General features: G+C 41.2%; 1 protein-coding gene across 1 annotated transcript in view; it reads left to right on the top strand.

Moving 5' to 3' along the window:
- The first annotated feature begins 3,890 nt into the window (after window positions 1-3,890).
- Window positions 3,891-22,140, top strand: part of GHRH (growth hormone releasing hormone) — a 38,490-nt gene continuing 20,240 nt past the window's right edge. The window contains exons 1-2 of the mRNA XM_089673443.1: window positions 3,891-4,000; window positions 15,137-15,289. Of these exons, the coding sequence (XP_089529569.1) occupies window positions 15,288-15,289 (2 nt within the window). The 5' untranslated portion in view covers window positions 3,891-4,000; window positions 15,137-15,287. The remainder of the gene's footprint in view (window positions 4,001-15,136; window positions 15,290-22,140) is intronic.

Here is a 22,140-nt window from a genome sequence, read left to right as displayed (position 1 = left end):
GAAGAGTTGAGTCATCTAGGTATGATCATCTGGTGTCAACAAACACTGGAGTACGGGGGTCAAACTGGTGGCCCTCCAGCTGTTGCCAAACTACAAGTCCCATGAGGCATTGCAAGATTGACAGTTACAAGCATGGCTCCCAAAGGCAGAAGCATGATGGGACTTGTAGTTTCGCAACAGCTGGAGGGCCGCCAGTTTGACACCCCTGCACTGGAGCATATAATGTACTTTAATATACATTTGTTTTTGCTAACTAGTCAAATCCAATGCACTGAAAAGGGTAAATACAGGCGTATCTCGGTTTATGAATGCCTCGGTTAACCCTTTGAGGACCGTAAGATTTTGGAACGCCAAAAGAATCAATTTTTTTGTTTTTAAAGTTTGTACACTTCAGTTGCTGTAACTAAGCCATTTCATGAAATAATTGGCAAAAAGCTAGATCCATTTGTTGTTTCTTGATAAGAACTAATATTTTGACTCAAACCAAAAAAAAAAGAAGAGTATTAACCACTTCCAGACCGGACACTTCTACCCCCTTCCTGACCAGGGCAATTTTCAGCTTTCAGCGCTATCACACTTTGAATGACAATTGCGCGGTCATGCAACACTGTAGGAATTTTTTACCATTTTTTTGAGACAGATAAAGCTTTATTTTGGTGGTATTTATTCACCGCTGGGATTTTTTTTGCTATGTAAATGAAAAAGTCCAGAAATTTTGAAAAAAAGTGTTTTTTTTATAAAATTTTGCAAATAAATAATATGTCATCATAAATCTTTGCCAAAATTTATTCTGTTATCTTTTGAGTAAAAAAAAAATCCAAATTAGTTTATAACCAAAAATTATAATTTTTAAACTTTTTTTTTACATTTTTATTTTATTTTTTTTTATTATTATTTTTTATTTATTTATTTTTTTTACATACTGTCACCCTAGCAGCACAGTGTCACCATGGTGACACTGTACTACTTGTGGGGGGTGATGAAGATTTTTTTTTTTTTTTTACACATTGCTTTTACACCCATATAGGATGTAAAAGCAATCATTTCTCTTTCTCTCTGTGTGCATTCTTGCACTCATTGAGAAGTACTGAGTGAGCTGTGATTGGTCACAGCTTGTCACATGGTACAAGCCTGTTGTGAATAGCCTTGTACCATGTGACCTCTGTGATCATTCACAGATTTCACAAGTAGTAAGCAATGATGTCACAAGTGACATCTTGCTTACTACTTTGCATGTCATCACTGATTGGCCAATCAGTGATCACATGATCGGGACCTCGTACAGAGGTCTCGTCTGACGATCGGTGTTTCACTGTGTCCGGAGGACACAGTGGGCACCGGATCGCGGTGCTGCGCACTCCCAGGGAGCGCGCACAAGCAGGGTGCGGGGAGGCCATTTATAAACGGCCACCCGACCCTGCACTGCCACCGTCTGGCCGTTTATATGCAACGGCCGGTCGGGAAGTGGTTAAGTTCTTAATCAGATGATACACGCAATTAAAAACATGGGACAAATACGTCCCTTGGTCCTCAAAGGGTTAATGTAATTTTCGGTTTACGAATGAAAATCCATTGAAAATAGTGTCTCGGTTTACACATTTTTTTTACGATAGAAGTGCATGTCGATTTTTAAATGCAATTGTCGGCTTTTTTTTTTCTTCACTATAGCTCACAGAATTAGCTGTCACTTTCCCCGGAGCTAAAGGATACTTTGTTTCTTTTATCTCAGAAAACAAAACTAAAAGGAAATATTGTTTCTTTTAACTTGGGGAAAAACTAAACTAAAATGAAACTTTCTTTTTTTAGCTGGGGGGAAAGTGACAGCTGATTCTCTGAGCTATAGTGAAAAAAAAAAAAAACGGTAATTACATTTAACCTCCCTGGCGGTATGATTATTTCAGATTTTTGGTGCTGAAAGCGGTACTATTATTTGGCATGGAAATATGTAGTTTTTTTATTGTAGGCTGTAATTTTTAGGAATAACTCACTGAAATCTGTCCGAACAAGAGTCTATTAAACATCCCGGGTAGGATAAAATTTGAAACACAAAATCATAAATTATAATTTAATAAATAATCATAAAAAATAATAATATAATAATAATACATTTAATTCAATAATGTAATCAAACCAAAAACACTGAAATTTGAAATATAGCGCCATAATAAGTTCGCACATTGCTGCGCAAAGTCGCAAAATCGTTTTCAGTGTCTGATGACGAATTTCCCCACAAATCATTATCACTCAATTCTGCAAGTGGTTCTGATTTACTATCGCTGTTCTCTAGCTGATCTAAACCCGCTTTTGACCTAAAGGGACACTTTTTGGACGCCATGGACGTTTCTCAGTTTCCAGGCAGAAAGAACAGACAAAATGCAGGCAGGGCACAGAACAAAGCACTCGGGACAAGATGTATGTGAAATGGGTTGAGACAGCAATGTTTTACTATGTAAAATGTAAAAAAAAAAAAATGACATTTTTTAAAATTTTTACATTTCCCGCCGCTGGCGGCGCCCGTACGTCCCGACGTCACAGGGACAGGACACAGAAGCCGGATGCCGGCATCCGCCGAAGGAGATGGCCGGGGACGCTGCAGGGGAGGCATCGTGGGAGCGCAGGGTAAGGTAAGTGAAGAACAAATGCCGGAGCAGCGCCGCATGGTATTCCCGAGTGTAGCTCGGGGTTACCGCTCTTGGTACTGAAATGTTACCCCGAGCTACACTCGGGAATACCGCCAAGGAGGTTAAAAACCGGCACTGCCCTATAGTGACAGTGACTTTTTTTAACTTTTTTCTGACCTTCAGAACGGATTAATTGGTTTTCAATGCATTCCTATAGGAAATCGCATTTCAGTTTATGAATTTTTTGCAGTACGAGACATCCCGGAGAACGCATTAATTTCGTAAACCGAGGTACACCTGTACCTCTATATTTACTGGGCTTATACAAATATGTCCTATAGCTCTTGGCTGCTGAAGTTCATTGTTGAGTTATGTGCAATCATTAATGCTCCTTCCCCAGCCACCCAGCCAAGGTGGACCTGGTATTGAGGTCCTTCACTTTAGTCAGCCAACTCAGACATTTGCATTTATCAAGCTGATCTAATCTGACTAATACAAATGTGTCCAGTTGGTTTTGATGCAGCTGTTGCACCATATTATTGAGGTAAAGCTCATGTCATGCCACTGGCAAGGAAGCTATTGTTGTCATTTTAAAGTGACCCTAAAAAATATCCTGCAAAATAATCTATACCCATCCACTACTTAACCTCCCTAGCGGTATGATTATTTCAGATTTTTGGTGCTGAAAGCGGTACCATTATTTTGCATGGAAATATGTAGTTTTTTTATTGTAAGCTGTAATTTTGAGGAATAACTCACTGAAATCTGTCCGAACAAGAGTCTAGTAAACATCCCGGGTATGATAAAATTTGAAACACGAAATCATAAATTATAATTTAATAAATACTCATAAAAAATAATAATATAATAATACATTTAATTCAATAATATAATCAAACCAAAAACACTGAAATTTGAAATAGAGCGCCAAGTTTGCACATCGCTGAGCAAAGTCGCAGAATCGTTTTCAGTGTCTGATGACGAATTTCCCCACGAATCATTATCACTAAATTCTGCAAGTGGTTCTGATTTACTATCGCTGTTCTCTAGCTGGTCTAAAACCGCTTTTGACCTAAAGGGACGCTTTTTGGACGCCATGGACGTTTCAAGGCAGAAAGAACAGACAAAATGCAGGCAGGACACAGGACAAAGCACTCGGAACAAAATGTATGTGAAATGGTTTGAAACAGCAATGTTTTGCTATGTAAAATTTGTTTGGAAAAAATGACATTTTTTAAAATTTTAAAATTTCCCGCCGCCGGTGGCACCCGTACGTCCCGACGTCACAGGGACCGGAACACAGAAGCCGGATGCCGGCATCGGCCTGAGGAGATGGCCGGGGACGCTGCAGGGGACGCATCGTGGGAGCAAAGGACAAAGTAAGTGCTGCAGGGACTCCCTGAGCAACGCCGCATGGTAAGCCCGAGTGTAGCTCGGGGTTACCGCTTTTGGCACTGACATTTTATCTCGAGCTACACTCGGGAATACCGCTAGGGAGGTTAATAGTCCTGTAATCTGTTTTTCATGAAATTGCTTCTTCATGTGTTTTTTTGGAGTTTTTTTGCCACCTTGTAATTTCCTCTGTGAGCTCCCGATCCATTCCTCTCCCCCCCCCCCCCATCCACACACACTTTGTTTACTTGGAAGAAGCAGTGCACTTTAGTTGTGGTAATGTGCACTGCCCTATGCACACTAAAAAGTCTTTAGTAAATCTCAGCAGCAAGCAGGAGAGGGTGGCTACATTCATACATACATTTAAACTGAGGAGAAGGTGCCTAGCCAGCCTCTAACAGAAAGTTTGATCTCTGCAGCCACATAAAAATGGAATTTGGAGATTAGTAAGAGGCCGAGAGCAATAGAAGGCACTTTTTTGAGTTAAGAACCAGGGGTGGACTGACCATTTGGAAACTTGGGCACTGCCCGAGGGCCCGGAGTCAGTAGGGGGCCCCATGAGATGCCCCTGGTACCTTTTTCATAGGCTTTTTTGAGTTTGCAGGACACAGGGGCCCCATGATCCCCTATTGCCTGGGGGCCCCATGAGTTGTCAGTCTGCCCCTGTTAAGAACTCATGTAAATGTTGGAACAGAATTGTCTTTTCTTTTTTTTTTAACCAGAGTTTAGTGTCACTTAAAGGGTGCACCTGCTCCATCTATTGGGTATTCTTGAGTACTACATGCAGCATGCTTGGCATCAGACTGGAGCCGGTTCTAAGGCAGATTTTCTCAACCTTTTCAACACAGAGGAACCCTTGAAATCATTTTTCGGTCTCAGGGAACCCCTACTCAAAATGACTATATGTACAGCTCATGATGCATTCATGTATTGGTGAATGGGAAGAGTGCTTCTTACACTTGTGGTCATTGGTCAGGATCAGGGGCGGACTGACAACTCATGGGGCCCCCGGGCAATAGGGGATCATGGGGCCTCTGTGTCCTTGCCCAAACTCAAAAAAGCCTATGAAAAAGGTACCAGGGGCATCTCATGGGGCCCCCTACTGACCCTGGGCCCTCGGGCAGTGCCCGAGTTTCCAAATGGTCAGTCTGCCCCTGGTCAGGATTACTCATTTGCAGATAGTTAAAAAGATCAGTGGTGTCAATGGGAACTTATCTAAGAGGCAAAAACTGGTCATTGCTCAAGGAACCCCTGGCAAACTTTGGAGGAATCTTAGGGTTCCACGGTGGTTGAGAAACCCTGTTCTAAGGGCTCAAGCAACAGGTCCATTGTAATCCTTTTGTTCTATTTCATGATCCTGGTTCTGTCCCCAGTTTATTCTTAACCTTTTCACCAAATAATTCTAGACTGTGTTGAGCTCAGCCTGGTTCTTGAGGGCTTATTTCTGTTACAGGTTTCCTGGTATAGGTTTAGGTGATAACCTCTCAGTTTTTTTAATCACCTATGGAGACCAGACTGCTAGATGCCAGGAAGGAATCCATTGTTTTCTGTAGTTTTGCGGAGATACCCAGTCAGGCTGTCAGGCAGTCCGTCACATTCGCAGCATGTTCTCCTGAGGACTTCTTTTCCAGTGGGGCCTCACTCACTGGTTTCATTTTCTGTCATATTGTTTTGGTCCTAAGGACACTACCTTTGGACTTGGGTGAGTCAGCATATTCATTGTATATATTAAATTGTAATTCTATTGCAGGGGATTCCATTTTCAGTTTTTTGTTATAGTCCGTCACATTCACCAATCATTTTCAAACACTGGAATGTATGACTTCATCAAACATCCAACTGACTATGGTTTTCCTGGCATAGAAAAGGAGTAACCATACAATAGTCCTTTTGACTGTACTATTTCACTATAGACTAAAAGACATCACTTTGGATTACATATGTTATGTTAGGAACGAGAAAGTTATAGGAAATAAATGCATGACTTGTGATCTAAAAGGTCTAACTTTCGAACGTTCTCAAAACCATAAGCAGAATCTCTTCTTTGGACATCTGAACCGTGTGACATATAATAGCGTGACATTTACCCTTTTAATTAATTGGGCAGGAGTGAAGTATGGAGCATCTTACAGAGATGGTCCTCATCAATGAGTAAGTACAGGGGGAACAGGTAGGTGTGTGTGTGTGTGTGTGTGTGTGTGTGTGTGTGTGTGTGTGTGTGTGTGTGTGTGTGTGTGTGTGTGTGTGTGTGTGTGTGTGTGTGTGTGTGTGTGTGTGTGTGTGTGTGTGTGTGTGTGTGTGTGTGTGTGTGTGTGTGTGTGTGTGTGTGTGTGTGTGTGTGTGTGTGTGTGTGTGTGTGTGTGTGTGTGTGTGTGTGTGTGTGTGTGTGTGTGTGTGTGTGTTAAATGTACTAGCAGATTTAAACACTAACAAACTGAAGCTGGAAAAGAGCTTGATCTTTTGAAAAACAAAAGACCTACTGGCTGCATCACCAGATGAAAATAGAAGAAAGAACGCCTGAAAATGAAATCATTCATCACATCTAAGCATTGGTGAGCGGCAACATGTTGGCCTTTGGGTTTATTAATGCTTTAAACTAAAACACTAAAAAATGCATTGAATGGTATTACATGGAACATGGTGTTAGTACCCTATTGTTTACATCTAGGATGATGTCTGTTGTAGTTTATGCAGGCACCACTAGATGTCCCTGTTTATCCTGGGTTTGCCCATGTGCAATTATGTGAGGTTCCCTTTTTAGGTAGTCCAACCCTTAGGGTTTGTATAGGTAGCCTTTTTGTTTTTCAACCAGTCAGGAGTCCTAGAAAGAGAGATGTAAAGGAGGTAAAATCATGTAGAGAACTTTATCAGTCTGATGAAAAAGGTTCTACCTCTGAAACTTGTATGGTTAGAGAACAGAGCACTGTAGCAGTGTGTTAGAATCCTACAGTACAGATCTGCTTCTGTGCACAATGATGTTCTTATACAATAAACATTATTTTATTTATTATTATTTATTTATTACAGGTACTTATATAGTGCCATCAATTTATGCCGCAATGCACTTTATGCAATGCACAGAATGCACTTTACATATATATTGTACATTCACATCAGTCCCTAACCCTCAAGGGGTGTACAATCTAAAGTCCCTATCTTACATTCATTCATATATACACATACTAGGGCTAATTTAGAAAGGATCCAATTAACCTACCAGCATGTCTTTGGAGTGTGGGAGGAAACTGGAGTAACCGGTGGAAACCCACACAGGCACAGGGAGAACATGCAAACTCCCGGCATATGGTGCTGTGGTTGGGATTATACTTATATTACCCCACTCCACACTGAAATAGATTAGGAGACTGTATCTCTAAGTGAAATACAAGTAAAAAAAGATACAAAATAATGAAGAAGATGATTACCGCTGCTAGATATACTGTAAACCCCTGTACAGATGACAAAAAAAGGTAAACAGACACTATAAGTGTTCAATTACTAGCAGTGCTGTAAATGCATAAAATGCCCAAAGTGCATCAAAAAGAAGTCCATAATGTCCAAATTCACCAAAGTGTGCAATAAAGGACAGATATCTCCACAATAAGTCCTCTACCAGCAAAACCTACACTCACCAACTCAAATTGCTTCTCATATTTCAGATAGGCAAATATAGCTCAGAAAGGTGATCCAATGGTCAAAGTCCAGCTCAACAGGACACCTTTCCTACTCCGCTCCTCCTCACATAGGGTATGTGTATTGGATATCATACAAAAGGAAAAAAACTCTTCAATAGTGAAATGCATTTTTATTTGTTCTCCTCTCCTTTGTGATGCCATACAGTTTTGAAGCCATCAGTTTCAAAAACCTTTATCTTGGTCTCATCACTCCAGAGTACAAAGTCCCAGTCTTCTTCTTTTTCAGCATGGGCCCTGGAAAATTCTAGGTGAGCTTTTTTGTGCATGAGTTTTGGGAGAGGCTTCCTTTGTGCATGACATCCATGCATGCCATTCCTCTGCAGTGTGCGCCATATTGTGTCACAGGAAACAATCACCCCAGTTTGGCTTTCTACTTCTTTGGCTAACTGCAGTGAACTTGCATGGCAATTTTCTTCAACCCTTCTTATCAGAAGACGTTCCTGCTGAGGTGGTAACTTCCATGGACGGCCTGGACATCTCTGTGAGATGGTTGCAGTTCCATGTTTGTTAAATTTTTGTATCACTTTTGCTACAGTATTCTGACTGATAAGTAAAAGCTTTGCTGATCTTTTAGCCTTCAATTTTCTTGAGTAAAGAAATTATTTTCTTTCTCAGACATTTCTCTTCCATGTGGTGCCATTGCTAACAGCATGAAATGGGAAGGAATTTTCTTTGTTAAGTAATGCCCTTTTATAATAAACTGTTGGACTTCTGTTTAATGAATGATTAGACTCACCTGTAGTTGAATTCTTGTTAATTAGGATTTTGTTGTCAAAATTTAACTTTCATTGGGGTGTGTTCATTTTTGGAACATGGTCTTGAATTAATTTTTTAGGAAAAATACTTTTTTGTGTGTATAAATTAACAAATCTTGTTTGCAATCAATGACCCACATTTGTGGTAGTATTTTGTATTTAATGTCCCATAGAAAATGTAGATTCTGAAAGGAAAGTAAAGGTTTTCTGACGAATCTGTTGGTTTGTATGCTAATCAATGCACATACAGTAATATATATATATATATATATATATGACATAAAAAACATCAAATTGAATAAGATTAAAAAAAGAGAGACAAAAGATAATACCTTAGGAAGCAGCTAACATCTAATTCAATATTAAGCCCTGCAGAATACAGGGAACCAAGAGTGTATATTTGGTCTCCATCCTGAAAAGCTTCCTAACCCTATTTGATCCCCTCCAGGAGGACAAGACCTTATCAATACCCAAAAAATGGAAACCTGCAGGGTCCCTTTTGTGAAACTGGTTAAAGTGCACTGACATACTGTGCTGGTATAACCAAGAACGATATTTTGAATTCATTCCGCAATAATGGGCGTTTAATTTGGCCAACATATCGAAGGCCACACAGGCATTCAAGAAAATACACTACATGGGTATTATTGCATGTTTCAAATTCTTCAATCTTATGTTGTTTTCCAGTGGTTCTAGAAGTAAATGTGTCTCATTTGTTGTTGAATGTAGATGTAGTGCATGCTCTGCAGTGCCCACAAGAGAAAAAAACCTGTTCTGTGCAGGAAAGTGAAAGTTCTCTGAGGAGGGTCTAATACTCTCCTAACTACTCTATTCCCAAAATTGGGGGTGCTTGTATACACAAAAGTTGGTTGTGAGGGAAGATGTGACCTAAAACTCTATCCATTAGAAGTATGGGCCAATGTTTGCAGAAGATATCTTTTACTTCCCTATACTGTACATGAAAACCTGAAATAAAAGCCCATTGTTGCCTATTGTTAGATGTAGCACCCTGCTCACCATGTATCTTATCCCTCAAACTCTCTTCCCTTGGAATGGCTAATGTTTCATGAATTTTCAATACTACTAGCAGAATACCCTTTTTTCACAAATCTTTTCTTTAACACCTGTGATTGCTCTAGAAAATCACTATCCTTGGTACAATTTCTTCTCACCCTTCAAAATTGGCCTTTGGGTATATTGCATAGTCACTGTGGGTTATAATCGCTGTTAATGGCCAGATAGCTGTCTCTATCAGTGGCTTTAAAAAGAGTTTTAGTCAACAAACTGTTCCCCTCTCTAAAAAAAAGTTAAATCCAAAAAATTGACAGACTCTGGACTGAAAAGAAATTCTAAACAAATGTTATTAGATTTGTTATTAAGTTTGGCCAAAAATTGATGTAAAGAATCCAAGGACCCACACCATACAAAGAACAGGTAATCTACAAGCCTTCTATAAAACTTCGATTGATGTCTCTGTCACTTAAATACAAACTTATCTTCCCATTAAACAGGTTTGTCAGGCTAGGCGCAAACTTTGCACCAGTGGCAATACCTGCTCTTTGTAAATACAATTCCCCATCAAACCAAAAATAATTGTGACCTAAACACATTCTAAGGACTTTCTAAGAGACTGTCTGAGCCCTAGGTACATCCTCTCTTCCTCTTTAACACCCAGTTTAATGCTGAAAGGCTGTCATCATGTTGAATAATTTTGTACAGAGAGGAAACATTAGCTGTCACAAGATAAACCTCAGAGTTCTCTGCTACGACTGGCATTCGAGTCGAACCGGGACTTTTAATTTTACGAGTATAAAAAGGGATGCTGGCGTGGCGGTACTGCGTGGCGGTACTACATGCTGTAGTAAGTGGCAAGTGTGTCCTAGTACTGATAGCGGCACACATGTAGCAGACTAGTCCAGAGACCATTAATCAAGATGGAAGACAAAAGTGTTAGTTTGTGCATGAAACATCGTGTGACAATGAAGTTTTTTGTGAATGAAGGCATAAAACCCGTGGATATCTACAGAAGACTTCTAACACAGTACGGTGATGAGACACTCAGCTGCAGTAAGACATTTAAATGGTGTGAACTTGGCTTTACGTCTGTCAATGACAATCCCGGCTGTGGTGGTTCCCAGCCCACAGCAGTCAAATCCTGTGAATATTCAGCACATGGAACGCCTGATCCTGGATAATCGACGCATAACCTGTCATGAAATTGCACAAGAGACAAATCTTTCTGTGGGAACGGTAAACACAATGAGGATGCAGTGAAGCCGGCTGTCCTAGGATGGTTCAGGCGTACTGACAAATCTTTCTATGTCAAAGCCTTCCAGGCATTAGTTAAATGCTGGGATAAGTGGATAAATGTAGCAGGGGAGTATGTTGAAAAATAAATGCAGTTTCCACTGCTTGAAATTTGTTCTCAACTCAAAAGTCCAAGTTTTGAAAGCCTCTTGTATACGTATCTGTTCTAACAGCTGAAGTAAATTTTTAATGTCCCTCAAATATGCTTTTGTGGGTATTACACAAATCTGCAAAAATGTATGTAGATATTCTCCCTATATAGCAGTAACCGAGCCAATCCCATTCACAATGGGTCTCCCTGGAGGGTTAGACACATCTTCGTGAATTTTAGGCAGTATATACATGGTGGGAATACGGCACAAGCTAGGATTTAAATAGCACGCCCTTTTTCTCAGGTAGAACCCCCATTCTATTCCCCTCATTGACCAAGGACTTGAATTGTTTCTTGAAGGATGTAGTGGGGTCTGTATTCATATTACATTAGGTCTGGCTATCTGCTAATAGTCTGCATACTTATGGTAAACATTGCTCTTTATCCATCAATACAACCCAGGGGCGGACTGACCATTTGGAAACTCGGGCACCACCCGAGGGCCCGGGGTCAGTAGGGGGCCCCATGAGATGCCCCTGGTACCTTTTTCATAGGCTTTTTTGAGTTTGGGCAAGGACACAGGGGCCCCATGATCCCCTATTGCCCGGGGGCCCCATGAGTTATCAGTCCGCCCCTGATACAACCCCACCCAGCCTATCAGCAGGTCGTACCACTACATTAGTTCTTCTCTCCAGCTGTTCTATACCTTCTTTGATATGGTTAGGATTAGTACTAACAAACAATATTAGCCAATATTAATGACAAGAATATGATTAGAAAATAATACATAAAGATTATACATAAAAAATGTCCAATTCATGAGAGAATCCAATTAAATATAAATCCCATCATACTTGCGACTTGCTCAATAAGCTGTAATAGACTGCTCACACAATCCAGGTAGTCTATATAGAAAAACTACTGGACTACAGAGCAAAGGTTTACTCTGATGTATTCCTCTGTGGAGCGTAGACTGGATGGTTCTCCTCCTTGCTCCTGGTCATACTGCTATGGGTGAATCCAGGATATGGGTCCTCCCTTCAACAGGCTTTATGTGTTTTCTCCCTATTGCTCCAAGTGTAGACCGGGAGGAAAAGAGAGAGGGATAGTGCCTTATCTTTGATATAAAAGAGAATATTTATTTGTGCCAATATTGCACTCACAGATTGTATAAACATTCAGCACTTTTGGTAAAATACAGTGTGTCCAGCCTGAGGGGTACGTGGTGACGTCAGTGCCCCTCCCCAACGCGAAATTACATCCCCCGGTCGAAGACACGTGACCCTGTGGCGCAACGCGTTGGGGAGGGGCACTGACATCACCACGTACCCGACTCCTTGGAACGGCGAGTACAGGCAGTGTGTGTCCTCACACCGCTCAGGCTGGACACACTGTATTATACCAAAAGTGCTGAATGTTTTTCGGGCTGCGTTTTCTGAAGTAGTGCAGGGACTTCTTCCTTGCGTGTCCCGGGGCACAGTAGCCCATTCAAATGAATGGGCTCTTGTGCCCACGCAAATTGCAGCCCACATGACCGCACAGATGTGAACAAGGACTAATAAAGAAATGATAAGTACCTGAAATATATAAAATAATAAAAAAGAAAGAAAGCCTAAAAAGAAAACTAATGCAGCTATCACATCTAAGGATTGGTAAACTGCTGTATAATAAATGTTTGCTCTTGGGTTTAATACTGCTTATATGCATATGTGCCGTGGCAAAGAGGGTGAGCTTTAACGGCCACATGCCACACATGCACCAATGGGACAGCTGAGGTTTCTGTGCTGAAAATGCGCACGCTGCTTGCTCTCAGCACAGAGATTGATCTGTGAAAGACTGGTCTTGAGTTAAGCCTAGTACACACAATGAGAAAACTGGATGAAAAATACTGCTTTGGAAGCAGTTGTTCGATAATCTGTTAGTACACAGCTTTCAAGAGCCGGTAAATGCACGATTTTCGTTTAATCAGTAAGGTATTCGTCTGAAAAAAAATTGAGAGATCAAGACTGCGCATGCTCACAATACATTACAACACAATACAAAATATTACATTACTTTGTATTGTGTCTTTTATATTCTGTGTTACGAGATTTTAAAAAAATGCAAGAAAACCCCAGACAATCATTCGTCCGATATTCTCACCGTGTGTACAAATCCCAACCCTGTGTCCACTGTGAGAGCCAACCCGGCCCCTGGGCATAGTAGTCCAGTTAAAGGGATGTTGGGGCAGGGCAGGATTGGGTTCACAAATACAGAGCTGCATTCATTTTTGTCTTTTATATCTGTCTGCATCTCATCTTTAAATTAAATTGGCGCAGGGGCTTTCCTAGGGTTGGTGTCACCCGGTGCGGTAACACTTGGTGTCACACCTCCGATGATCCCCGCAGGATGGATCGGATCTGCGGATTGAGCATAATGGATCGGAGTCTGATCTATTATGCTCCCCAATCCGCAGATCCGATCCATGCTGCGAGGATCATCAGCTCGCAACCTAGACAGGGTTAACTGATCTCTCCACGAGCTCCATGAAAAGGTAAGTTTAAAGCAAGCCAACGATCCCTGCAAGATGGATTGGATCTGCGGATTGGGGAGGATAATGGATCGGACTCCGATCCATTATGCTCAATCTGCAGATCCAATCCATCTTGCAGGGATCGTCGGCTTGCTTTAAAATTTACCTTTTCATGGAGCTCGTGGAGAGGGTCCGGTGTCACCCCGTGCAATAGGTGTCACTCGCACCCCTCGCACCTGCCTAGGGACACCTCTGAATTGGCGTTTATGAATAATCAGGCCAAATTTAAAGTGGTATTAAACCCAAAAGCAAACATCTATTATATGGCAGCTTACCAATTCTTAGATGTGATGGCTGCATTAGTTTTCTTTTATAGGCTTTCTTTCTTCTATTTTCACCTGCTGATCCAGCCAGTAAATCTGTTGTTGTTCTACAGTACAGCTATCCTGCAGTTAGAATTTTGAGACTAACAATTTACCACTGACAGGGGTGCTTACATCGATCAGCTTTTATTTATTTATGTAAAACCTTTATTCCAAAAGTAAAAAAAAAATGTTGCTGTAACTGCTTCTAAAGTTCAGCTTCAAGTGGAGTTCAGCTTCAATTTCTTAGTGTGTCTAAATCTGCTAGTCCATCTAACCACTCCCCTCCCCTCCCCCCTGACTGACAATGCTGCTGTTCAAGTCTGCTCCCTGTGCTCCTTCATCCAGAGTGGGAACCAGGGGCGGACTGACCATTTGGAAACTCGGGCACTGCCCGAGGGCCCGGGGTCAGTAGGGGGCCCTATGAGATGCCCCTGGTACCTTTTGTCATAGGATTTTTTGAGTTTGGGCAAGGACACAGGGGCCCCATGATCCCCTATTGCCCGGGGGCCCCATGAGTTGTCAGTCCGCCCCTGGTGGGGACACTCTAATACAGAAGGTGTGTTACTGGCCAGATCCCCAGGTGAAAAACAGAGGGGTAAGAGCTTTAAAAAAGAAAACTAATGCAGCCACCATATCTAATGATTGCTAAGCTGCGATATATTACATTTTTGGTTTTGACATACCACTTTAACCTTATAATATGTTGTAATAATAAAAAAAATTTAAGTGCTATTACAATTATTTATTTTTTATTGGTATGGGGGCAGCACAGTGGCTAAATGGTTAGCACTTCCACCTGGCAGTACTAATCCCAACCACAGCACCACCTGCCTGGACTTTGCATGTTCTCCCTGTGCCTGTGTGGGTTTCCTCCGGGTACTCCAGTTTCTTCCCACACTCCAAAGACATGCTGTTAGGTTAATTGTATCCTGTCTAAATTGTCCCTAGTATGTGTATGGATGAATGTGAGTTAGGGACCTTAGATTGTACACCCCTTGAGGGTTAGGGACTGATGTGAAAGTACAATATATATGTAAAGTGCTGCGTAAAATGACAGCGCTATATAAGTACATAAATAAAATAAATAAAAATAAAATATAAGTACCAGTAGTAAAAAAATTGTTATTGTATTATATGCAGGGAATAAACTGATACTAATACTGTGACGTGTTGAAGTCACATTCTATTTTATTGTGCACCATGCAGTGTAAAGTGTTAATGAGTATTTTGTACTTTGATCATGAATACTCTGTATACTATAATGATCAGAGTATATGCTGGTGGCTTATTGAGCATGTCGAGCTCTTCACTGTCACATCACTCCGGACAGAGATGTGTGTGCAAGTGGATAATAGCCATGTAGACGTCACCCCTTCTCTTTGATCTGTGTCTCCCCAGCACCCCGTTCTCCTCCCACTCTGGGAGTTCAGGTATATAAGAATGTGGGCTCCAACCTCATGACACAACTACCGTCTCACAGTCCCAGTGTGGAGAATTACTGAGCATCAGAAGAGAAGAGAGAAGATCAGGGCTGCAGACAGTGCAGAGGATGTAAGTAAATGCAACACTTTCTACAGCTTTGCACTGATACAAGGGCCATAGGCACTTTTTCTATATGATTTATATATGTCTAGCTGTCAGGGTTGTCCTTGTGACATTTGCATTACTGCTGTTTCTGGGTAATTAGAACTGAGCCACTGCTAGGTGAGGTTCTTCAACCCGACAAAAAAGTCCATCTTCACTTGTAGTGACATCCTGTCCATTTTTCTGACCTTCTAGGCAGAAACTAGTACTGTGCCAGGGTGAGAATTATGAGCACTTATAATACGCAGGCTGTCATTGGCGATCACCTTCAGAAAAAGATTTCTGACCCGGCTGTCATGCTGATCCACCCTCATCAACTCTTTTTTGAGTTCCCGATCTGTCACATGGGGGAAGATCAGCAATTCTGATTAGATGCATACTTGTTACGGAACAGAAAGAACTGAATGGGGGTCCTTGAATGAAAGTCCGCATCTTTGTTTTGCTGTTTCTGCTGCAATGGGACAACTCACAGGTGGTTTTGCTCTTAAGTCCTCATGCACACTGGACTTTTTTTTACAGCGGCTGTTTTTGGCTTTTTACGTTTTTTTCTACAGCTAGTAAACCCCCCAGCATAATATCCTATGTGTCCATGCACACATAGACTGTAATCAACATTTTTTTGGCTTTTGACATTTTTCTCTACAGCTAGTAAACCCCCCAGCATGATATCCTATGTGTCCATGCACACATAGACTGTAATCAACATTTTTTTGGCTTTTGACATTTTTCTCTACAGCTAGTAAACCCCCCAGCATGATATCCTATGTGTCCATGCACACATAGACTGTAATCAACATTTTTTTGGCTGGGTCATTTTTTGGCTGAAAAAAACACCCAGGACTAGTGGGTTTCTAGAGGAGTTTTTTAGCTGTAAAAACACTCTAACGCTGAAAAACGCGGCAAAATGCTGCAAATCGGCATTTATGGATGTTTTATTGACCAAAAAAAAATTTGGGGGGGTTTAAAAAACCCACTAAAAATGCTAAAGAAAGCAAACGTGGGAAAATGCTCCTAAACATGGCAAAATGCCAATGCAAAAACACAAAAAAAAAGCAGCAAAACACAGGTTTTTAATGTGACTTTACACAGCTAACGTTACCAGCGTTATCAAAATGTCAAGTGTGCATGAGGACTAATGCTTTAGGCTGAATTCACACTTGAGTGTTTTGTAGCTTGAAGCTCAAGGCTGGAAGCTCCAAAAACACTCAAACTTAAAAAATGAATTGTTCTCTATGGTGACTGTTCACACCTGATCACATGAACAGGTACTATAGAGCAGCATTTCTCAATCAGGGTGCCCAGGCACCCTGGGGTGCCTTGAGGTATCTTCGGGGGTGCTTTGGCACATTAGATGAGTGATGGAGAAAAACTGAGGGAGAAGAGAAACATTGGAATACTAGTCAGTACCAGTGTGCAAAAGTGCAGTTGCTTTGGAAGAATAAATCACCTCTAATGTTGGGTGTCCTATGTGTGTGGATGCTGCTGCGTTATATAAAACTATTAGAATAGTTTTTCACATTTTAGAATGGGGTGCCTCAAGACTGTCCATAATTTTAAAGGGTGCCTCAAGACTGTCCATAATTGTAAAGGCTGACTCAAGACTGTCCATACTTGTAAAGGGTGACTCAAGACTGTCCATAATTGTAAAGGGTGCCTCAAGACTGTCCATAATTGTAAAGGGTGCCTCAAGACTGTCCATAATTGTAAAGGGTGCCTCGGGACTGTTCATAATTGTAAAGGGTGCCTCAAGACTATCCATAATTGTAAGGGGTGCCTCAAGACTGTCCATAATTGTAAAGGGTGCCTCAAGACTGTCCATAATTGTAAAGGGTGCCTCAAGACTGTCCATAATTGTAAAGGGTGCCTCAAGACTGTATATAATTGTAAAGGGTGCCTCAAGACTGTCCATAATTGTAAGGGGTGCCTCAAGACTGTCCATAATTGTAAAGGGTGGCTCAAGACTGTCCATAATTGTAAAGGGTGCCTCAAGACTGTATATAATTGTAAAGGGTGCCTCAAGACTGTCCATAATTGTAAAGGGTGACTCAAGACTGTCCATAATTGTAAAGGGTGACTCAAGACTGTCCATAATTGTAAAGGGTGCCTCAAGACTGTCCATAATTGTAAAGGGTGCCTCAAGACTGTCCATAATTGTAAAGGGTGCCTCAAGAGTGTCCATAATTGTAAAGGGTGCCTCGGGACTGTTCATAATTGTAAATGGTGCCTCAAGACTGTCCATAATGTAAAGGGTGCCTCCAGACTGTCCATAATTGTAAAGGGTGGCTCAAGACTGTCCATAATTGTAAAGGGTGCCTCAAGACTGTCTATAATTTTAAAGGGTGCCTCAAGACTATCCATAATTTTAAAGGGTGCCTCAAGACTATCCATAATTTTAAAGGGTGCCTCAAGACTATCCATAATTTTAAAGGATGCCTCAAGACTATCCATAATTTTAAAGGGTGCCTCAAGACTGCCCATAATTTCAAAGGTTACCTTGGGACTGCCCATAATTTTAAAGGGTGCCTCGGGACTGTCCATAATTTTAAAGGGTGCCTCGGGACTGTCCATAATTTTAAAGGGTGCTTCGGGACTGTCCATAATTTTAAAGGGTGCCTCGGGACTGTCCATAATTTTAAAGGGTGACTCAAGACTATCCATAATTTTAAAGGGTGACTCAAGACTATCCATAATTTTAAAGGGTGCCTCGGGACTGTACATAATTTTAAATGGTGCCTTGCCTTAAAAAAGGTTGAGAAACACTGCTATAGAGGACAATTGATTTTTTAAGTTTGAGTGTTTTTGGAGCTTTGAGCTACCAGCTACAAAACACTCAAGTGTGAATGCAGCCTTAGGTAATGTTTATGTATGTCTTACCATTGGTGCTCTCATTCACTAATGTAGGACTGTATGAGACAGAGGTGGCTTGCAATGCTGCACAGTTTCCAAATGAATTTGCAAATACACTCACTGGCCACTTTATTAGGTACACCTGTTCAATTGTTTGGTAATACACATTGCTAATCAGCCAATCACACGATACCAACTCAATGCATTTAGGCATCTAGACATGGTGAATACGACTTGCTGAAGTTCAAACCAAGCATCAGAATGGGGAAGAAATGGGATTTAGGTTGAACATGGCATGGTTGTTGGTACCAGACGGGCTGATCTGAGTACTTCATAAACTGCTGATCTACTGGGATTTTCACACACAACCATCTCTAGGATATACAGAGAATGGTCTGAAAAAGAGAAAATATCCAGTGAGCGGCAGTTGTGTGGACGAAAATGCCTTGTTGATGTCAGATGTCCGAGGAGAATGGACAGACTGGTTCTTTGACATTCTAGGGTCAGAATTTGGCATAAACAACATGAAAGCATGCATCCATCCTGCCTTGTACCAAGGGTTCAGGCTGGTGGTGGTGGTGTAATGGTGTGGGGAATATTTTCTTAGCACTAGCAAGGTGTACCTAATAAAATGGCCGGTGAGTGTATCTATAGGTTAAAAAAGTGCCAAAACCTTTTGAAGAACCCCCGTATATCCATGCAATGCAATGATAGTGGCAAACAAGCCTGAATCAGCTTTATGCAGTTTGGAGTAAGTGTCTCTATAATAATAGGCTGTACCTGTGCTTTACACCAGCAGTTCTAAGACAGCTTATGGGGTGAAGAGGAATGATGTGCATGGCTCTGCCCACTAGACCTCATAACGAGGAATAATCCACTTGGTGGAATGAGAATATGTTCTGTTCTAAGAAAACTCAAGTCTGCTACCATTAGTTCACTGGAAGGAGTTTAAGTCACTTTTCTCCATAACCTTCCAGGTTTTACTTTCTTTTAAACTTGGAAACACATTAGACAGGTCCTCTTTGACCACCAATGTATTAATTTCACTGATCCCCCTCTTCATGAAATAATATTGGCAAAGGTTCCATGAGACCTGAAAATTTCAAGGGCTTCACTGGGATAAAAAGGTTGAAAATAGCTTCTTTTAGTCAAAAAACAAACAAAATATTTGTTGATCGTTGAACTGTTTATTTTTCACATTATTTGTATGCCGGCTACGACACCATTTTCATGTCGCAATCAAAAGTGCCTGATCCAACATGCTCTGATTTTTTTTTAGAAGAAAAATGAAACAAATGGTGTACAAACGTATGAGCTATTATCATCTTTTGATCAACAGAATGTTCGGTTTTCAACTCGTCTATGGCTGGCTTTAGGCTCCTTTCACATGGGCAGCAAAAACAGGTGGTTGATAAACTTTTTTACCACCCCTAACCACTCACATAAACAGAAATGCAGCCACTTGGGGCTGCTCACTGCCATGGCAAAAATTAAATGGCATGTCATGCTTGGCTGGTGATACCCATGACCCATTAAAGTGAATGGGGACTTCATCTCCAATGCAAAATGTTGCAACTCAAAACCTAACTCCGGGCACAATATATGCAGTTATAGATTCCACTCTCAATTACAAAAATTGCGCATGGGATTTTATAGAGACTGCACTTTTTAAACAACACCAAGTAAAAAGAAAATTCTACTCACATACAAATATGATTACAAACATAATAAGATGCCAAAAGGCTAGTTGCATGATAATGTATACACAGGCTATACAAATGATATCCTGATACGACGCGTTTCATGAAGCAGCATTCACTTCCTCAGGAGACAGTGGTTTTTCCATAGGATATCTGTGGGGAGGCCATGACAATAATAAAACAAAACACTGTGGGAACCTCACAAAAACTGCATGGTCAAAAAGACCATGCGGTTTCCGTGCAGATGCATTTTGGAATTGATGCATGCACCTTTTCCTTGCGTGAAACATAGGCACAGCGCCCCATTGAAATTAATGGGCTGCAGCCCCCACTAATCTGAACCAGGGGTTTCTGTTCTGGGGATGCTGTGCTGTTGGGATTTGGGTGCAGGTATCTCTTGTTTGTTTTCTGTTCTGGGGATGACCCAAAATTTGGGAGTTTTACTTTCATTTACTTTGATAATGATAAACAAGACAAATAGAGAGGGGGAATCACCCTAATGGTGGCACAGGCTGCAAGGAAAATCTAACAGGTATTTTAATCCATCTCCACTCTGTCCAAAACTAGAAAAAAAAATCACATTTAGTGAGACTTTAAATATATGTGTGTCCTAACCAGGGGTGGACTGACAACTCATGGGGCCCCAGGGCAATAGGGGATCATGGGGCCCCTGTGTCCTTGCCCAAACTCAAAAAAGCCTATGAAAAAGGTACCAGGGGCATCTCATGGGGCCCCCTACTGACCCCGGGCCCTCGGGCAGTGCCCGAGTTTCCAAATGGTCAGTCCGCCCCTGGTCCTAACAAAGAGTTAATTTGGTGTTAAACCCAAAAACATACAATATATTGTAGCTTACCACTTGACAACCTGCCACAGTAAAAATACTGCGGTGGGGTGGCGCATGCAGACACAACCACGTACATGAACATGATTGTGCCTGCATGGGCTAAGGGGGGTGCTGTGCCCAAACAACCCAGCCTAGGATAGCGATCACATGAACACAATGTCAACAAAGCTGTTATGAATGAATCTCACTCATAACGGCTCTGCTTCCTATACTAGTGAGCTGTGGTTGGCTCACAGCTATCACATGGTACCTGGGTCAATCGCTGCACCCCGTACCATGTGATTAGCTGTAGCCAATCACAGATCACTAGTAATCACAGCTGTCATGAATAAAACTCATTCATGACAGTTCAAAGCATTGCTGGTACAATGATCTCCATCTACACTGATGAAGTATATGAAAAAAAAAAATATATTGAAAAACCGCCACACCAGTCATATGATGACGCCGTACTGCACTGGTGACAGTATGTAAAAACAGTCATAACAGCTCTGCTTCCTATACTAGTGAGCTGTGGTTGGCTCACAGCTATCACATGGTACCTGGGTCAATCACTGCACCCTGTACCATGTGATTAGCTGTAGCCAATCACAGATCACTAGTAATCACAGCTGTCATGAATGAAACTCATTCTTGACAGTTCAAAGCATTGCTGGTACAATGATCTCCATCTACACTGATGAAGTATATGGAAAAAAAAAAATATTGAAAAACCGCCACACCAGTCATATGATGACGCTGTACTGCGCTGGTGACAGTATGTAAAAACAGTCATAACAGCTCTGCTTCCTATACTAGTGAGCTGTGGTTGGCTCACAGCTATCACATGGTACCTGGGTCAATCACTGCACCCTTTACCATGTGATTAGCTGTAGCCAATCACAGATCACTAGTAATCACAGCTGTCATGAATGAAACTCATTCATGACAGTTCAAAGCATTGCTGGTACAATGATCTCCATCTACTGATGAAGTATGTGAAAAAAAATCTAAAAAAAAATATTAAAAAACCGCCACACCAGCCATATGATGACGCCGTACTGCGCTAGTGACAGTATGTAAAAAACAAATTGTGAAAAAAAACTAATTTTATTAAATTTCTTCATTTTCCATAAAATTGTGACAAAAAAATGAAAACTTCAAAAAACTCACTATGCTGACTTCCACCAGCCAATCAAATGCTGTTTTTTTTATTGTCCTTGCATGTGATTGGATATTCTTGGCAAAGTGAAGTTTTACCTCATTTGCTAAGCTCTGGAGCAACTGCACTTACAAAGTGCACAGTCTTTTTGCCTTTAGTAAATCAACCCCTGTGTCTTTTCTCTGAATAAAGTTTCTTTGTTGCCATGAAGCAGTAAAGCAGAGTGCACTGTCTGTTCTGTAGGGCTACATTCAGAATTTCTAACACAGCTTCCTGCGCAGTGCTG

Source organism: Staurois parvus, unplaced genomic scaffold (genome assembly GCF_062004578.1).
Source record: "Staurois parvus isolate SC_StPar_1 unplaced genomic scaffold, SC_StPar_1.0 ptg000137l, whole genome shotgun sequence".
Classification (NCBI taxonomy): domain Eukaryota; kingdom Metazoa; phylum Chordata; class Amphibia; order Anura; family Ranidae; genus Staurois; species Staurois parvus.
The sequence above is the reverse complement of the archived record's forward strand: the minus strand, read 5'-3'. Positions and strand labels throughout refer to the sequence as shown.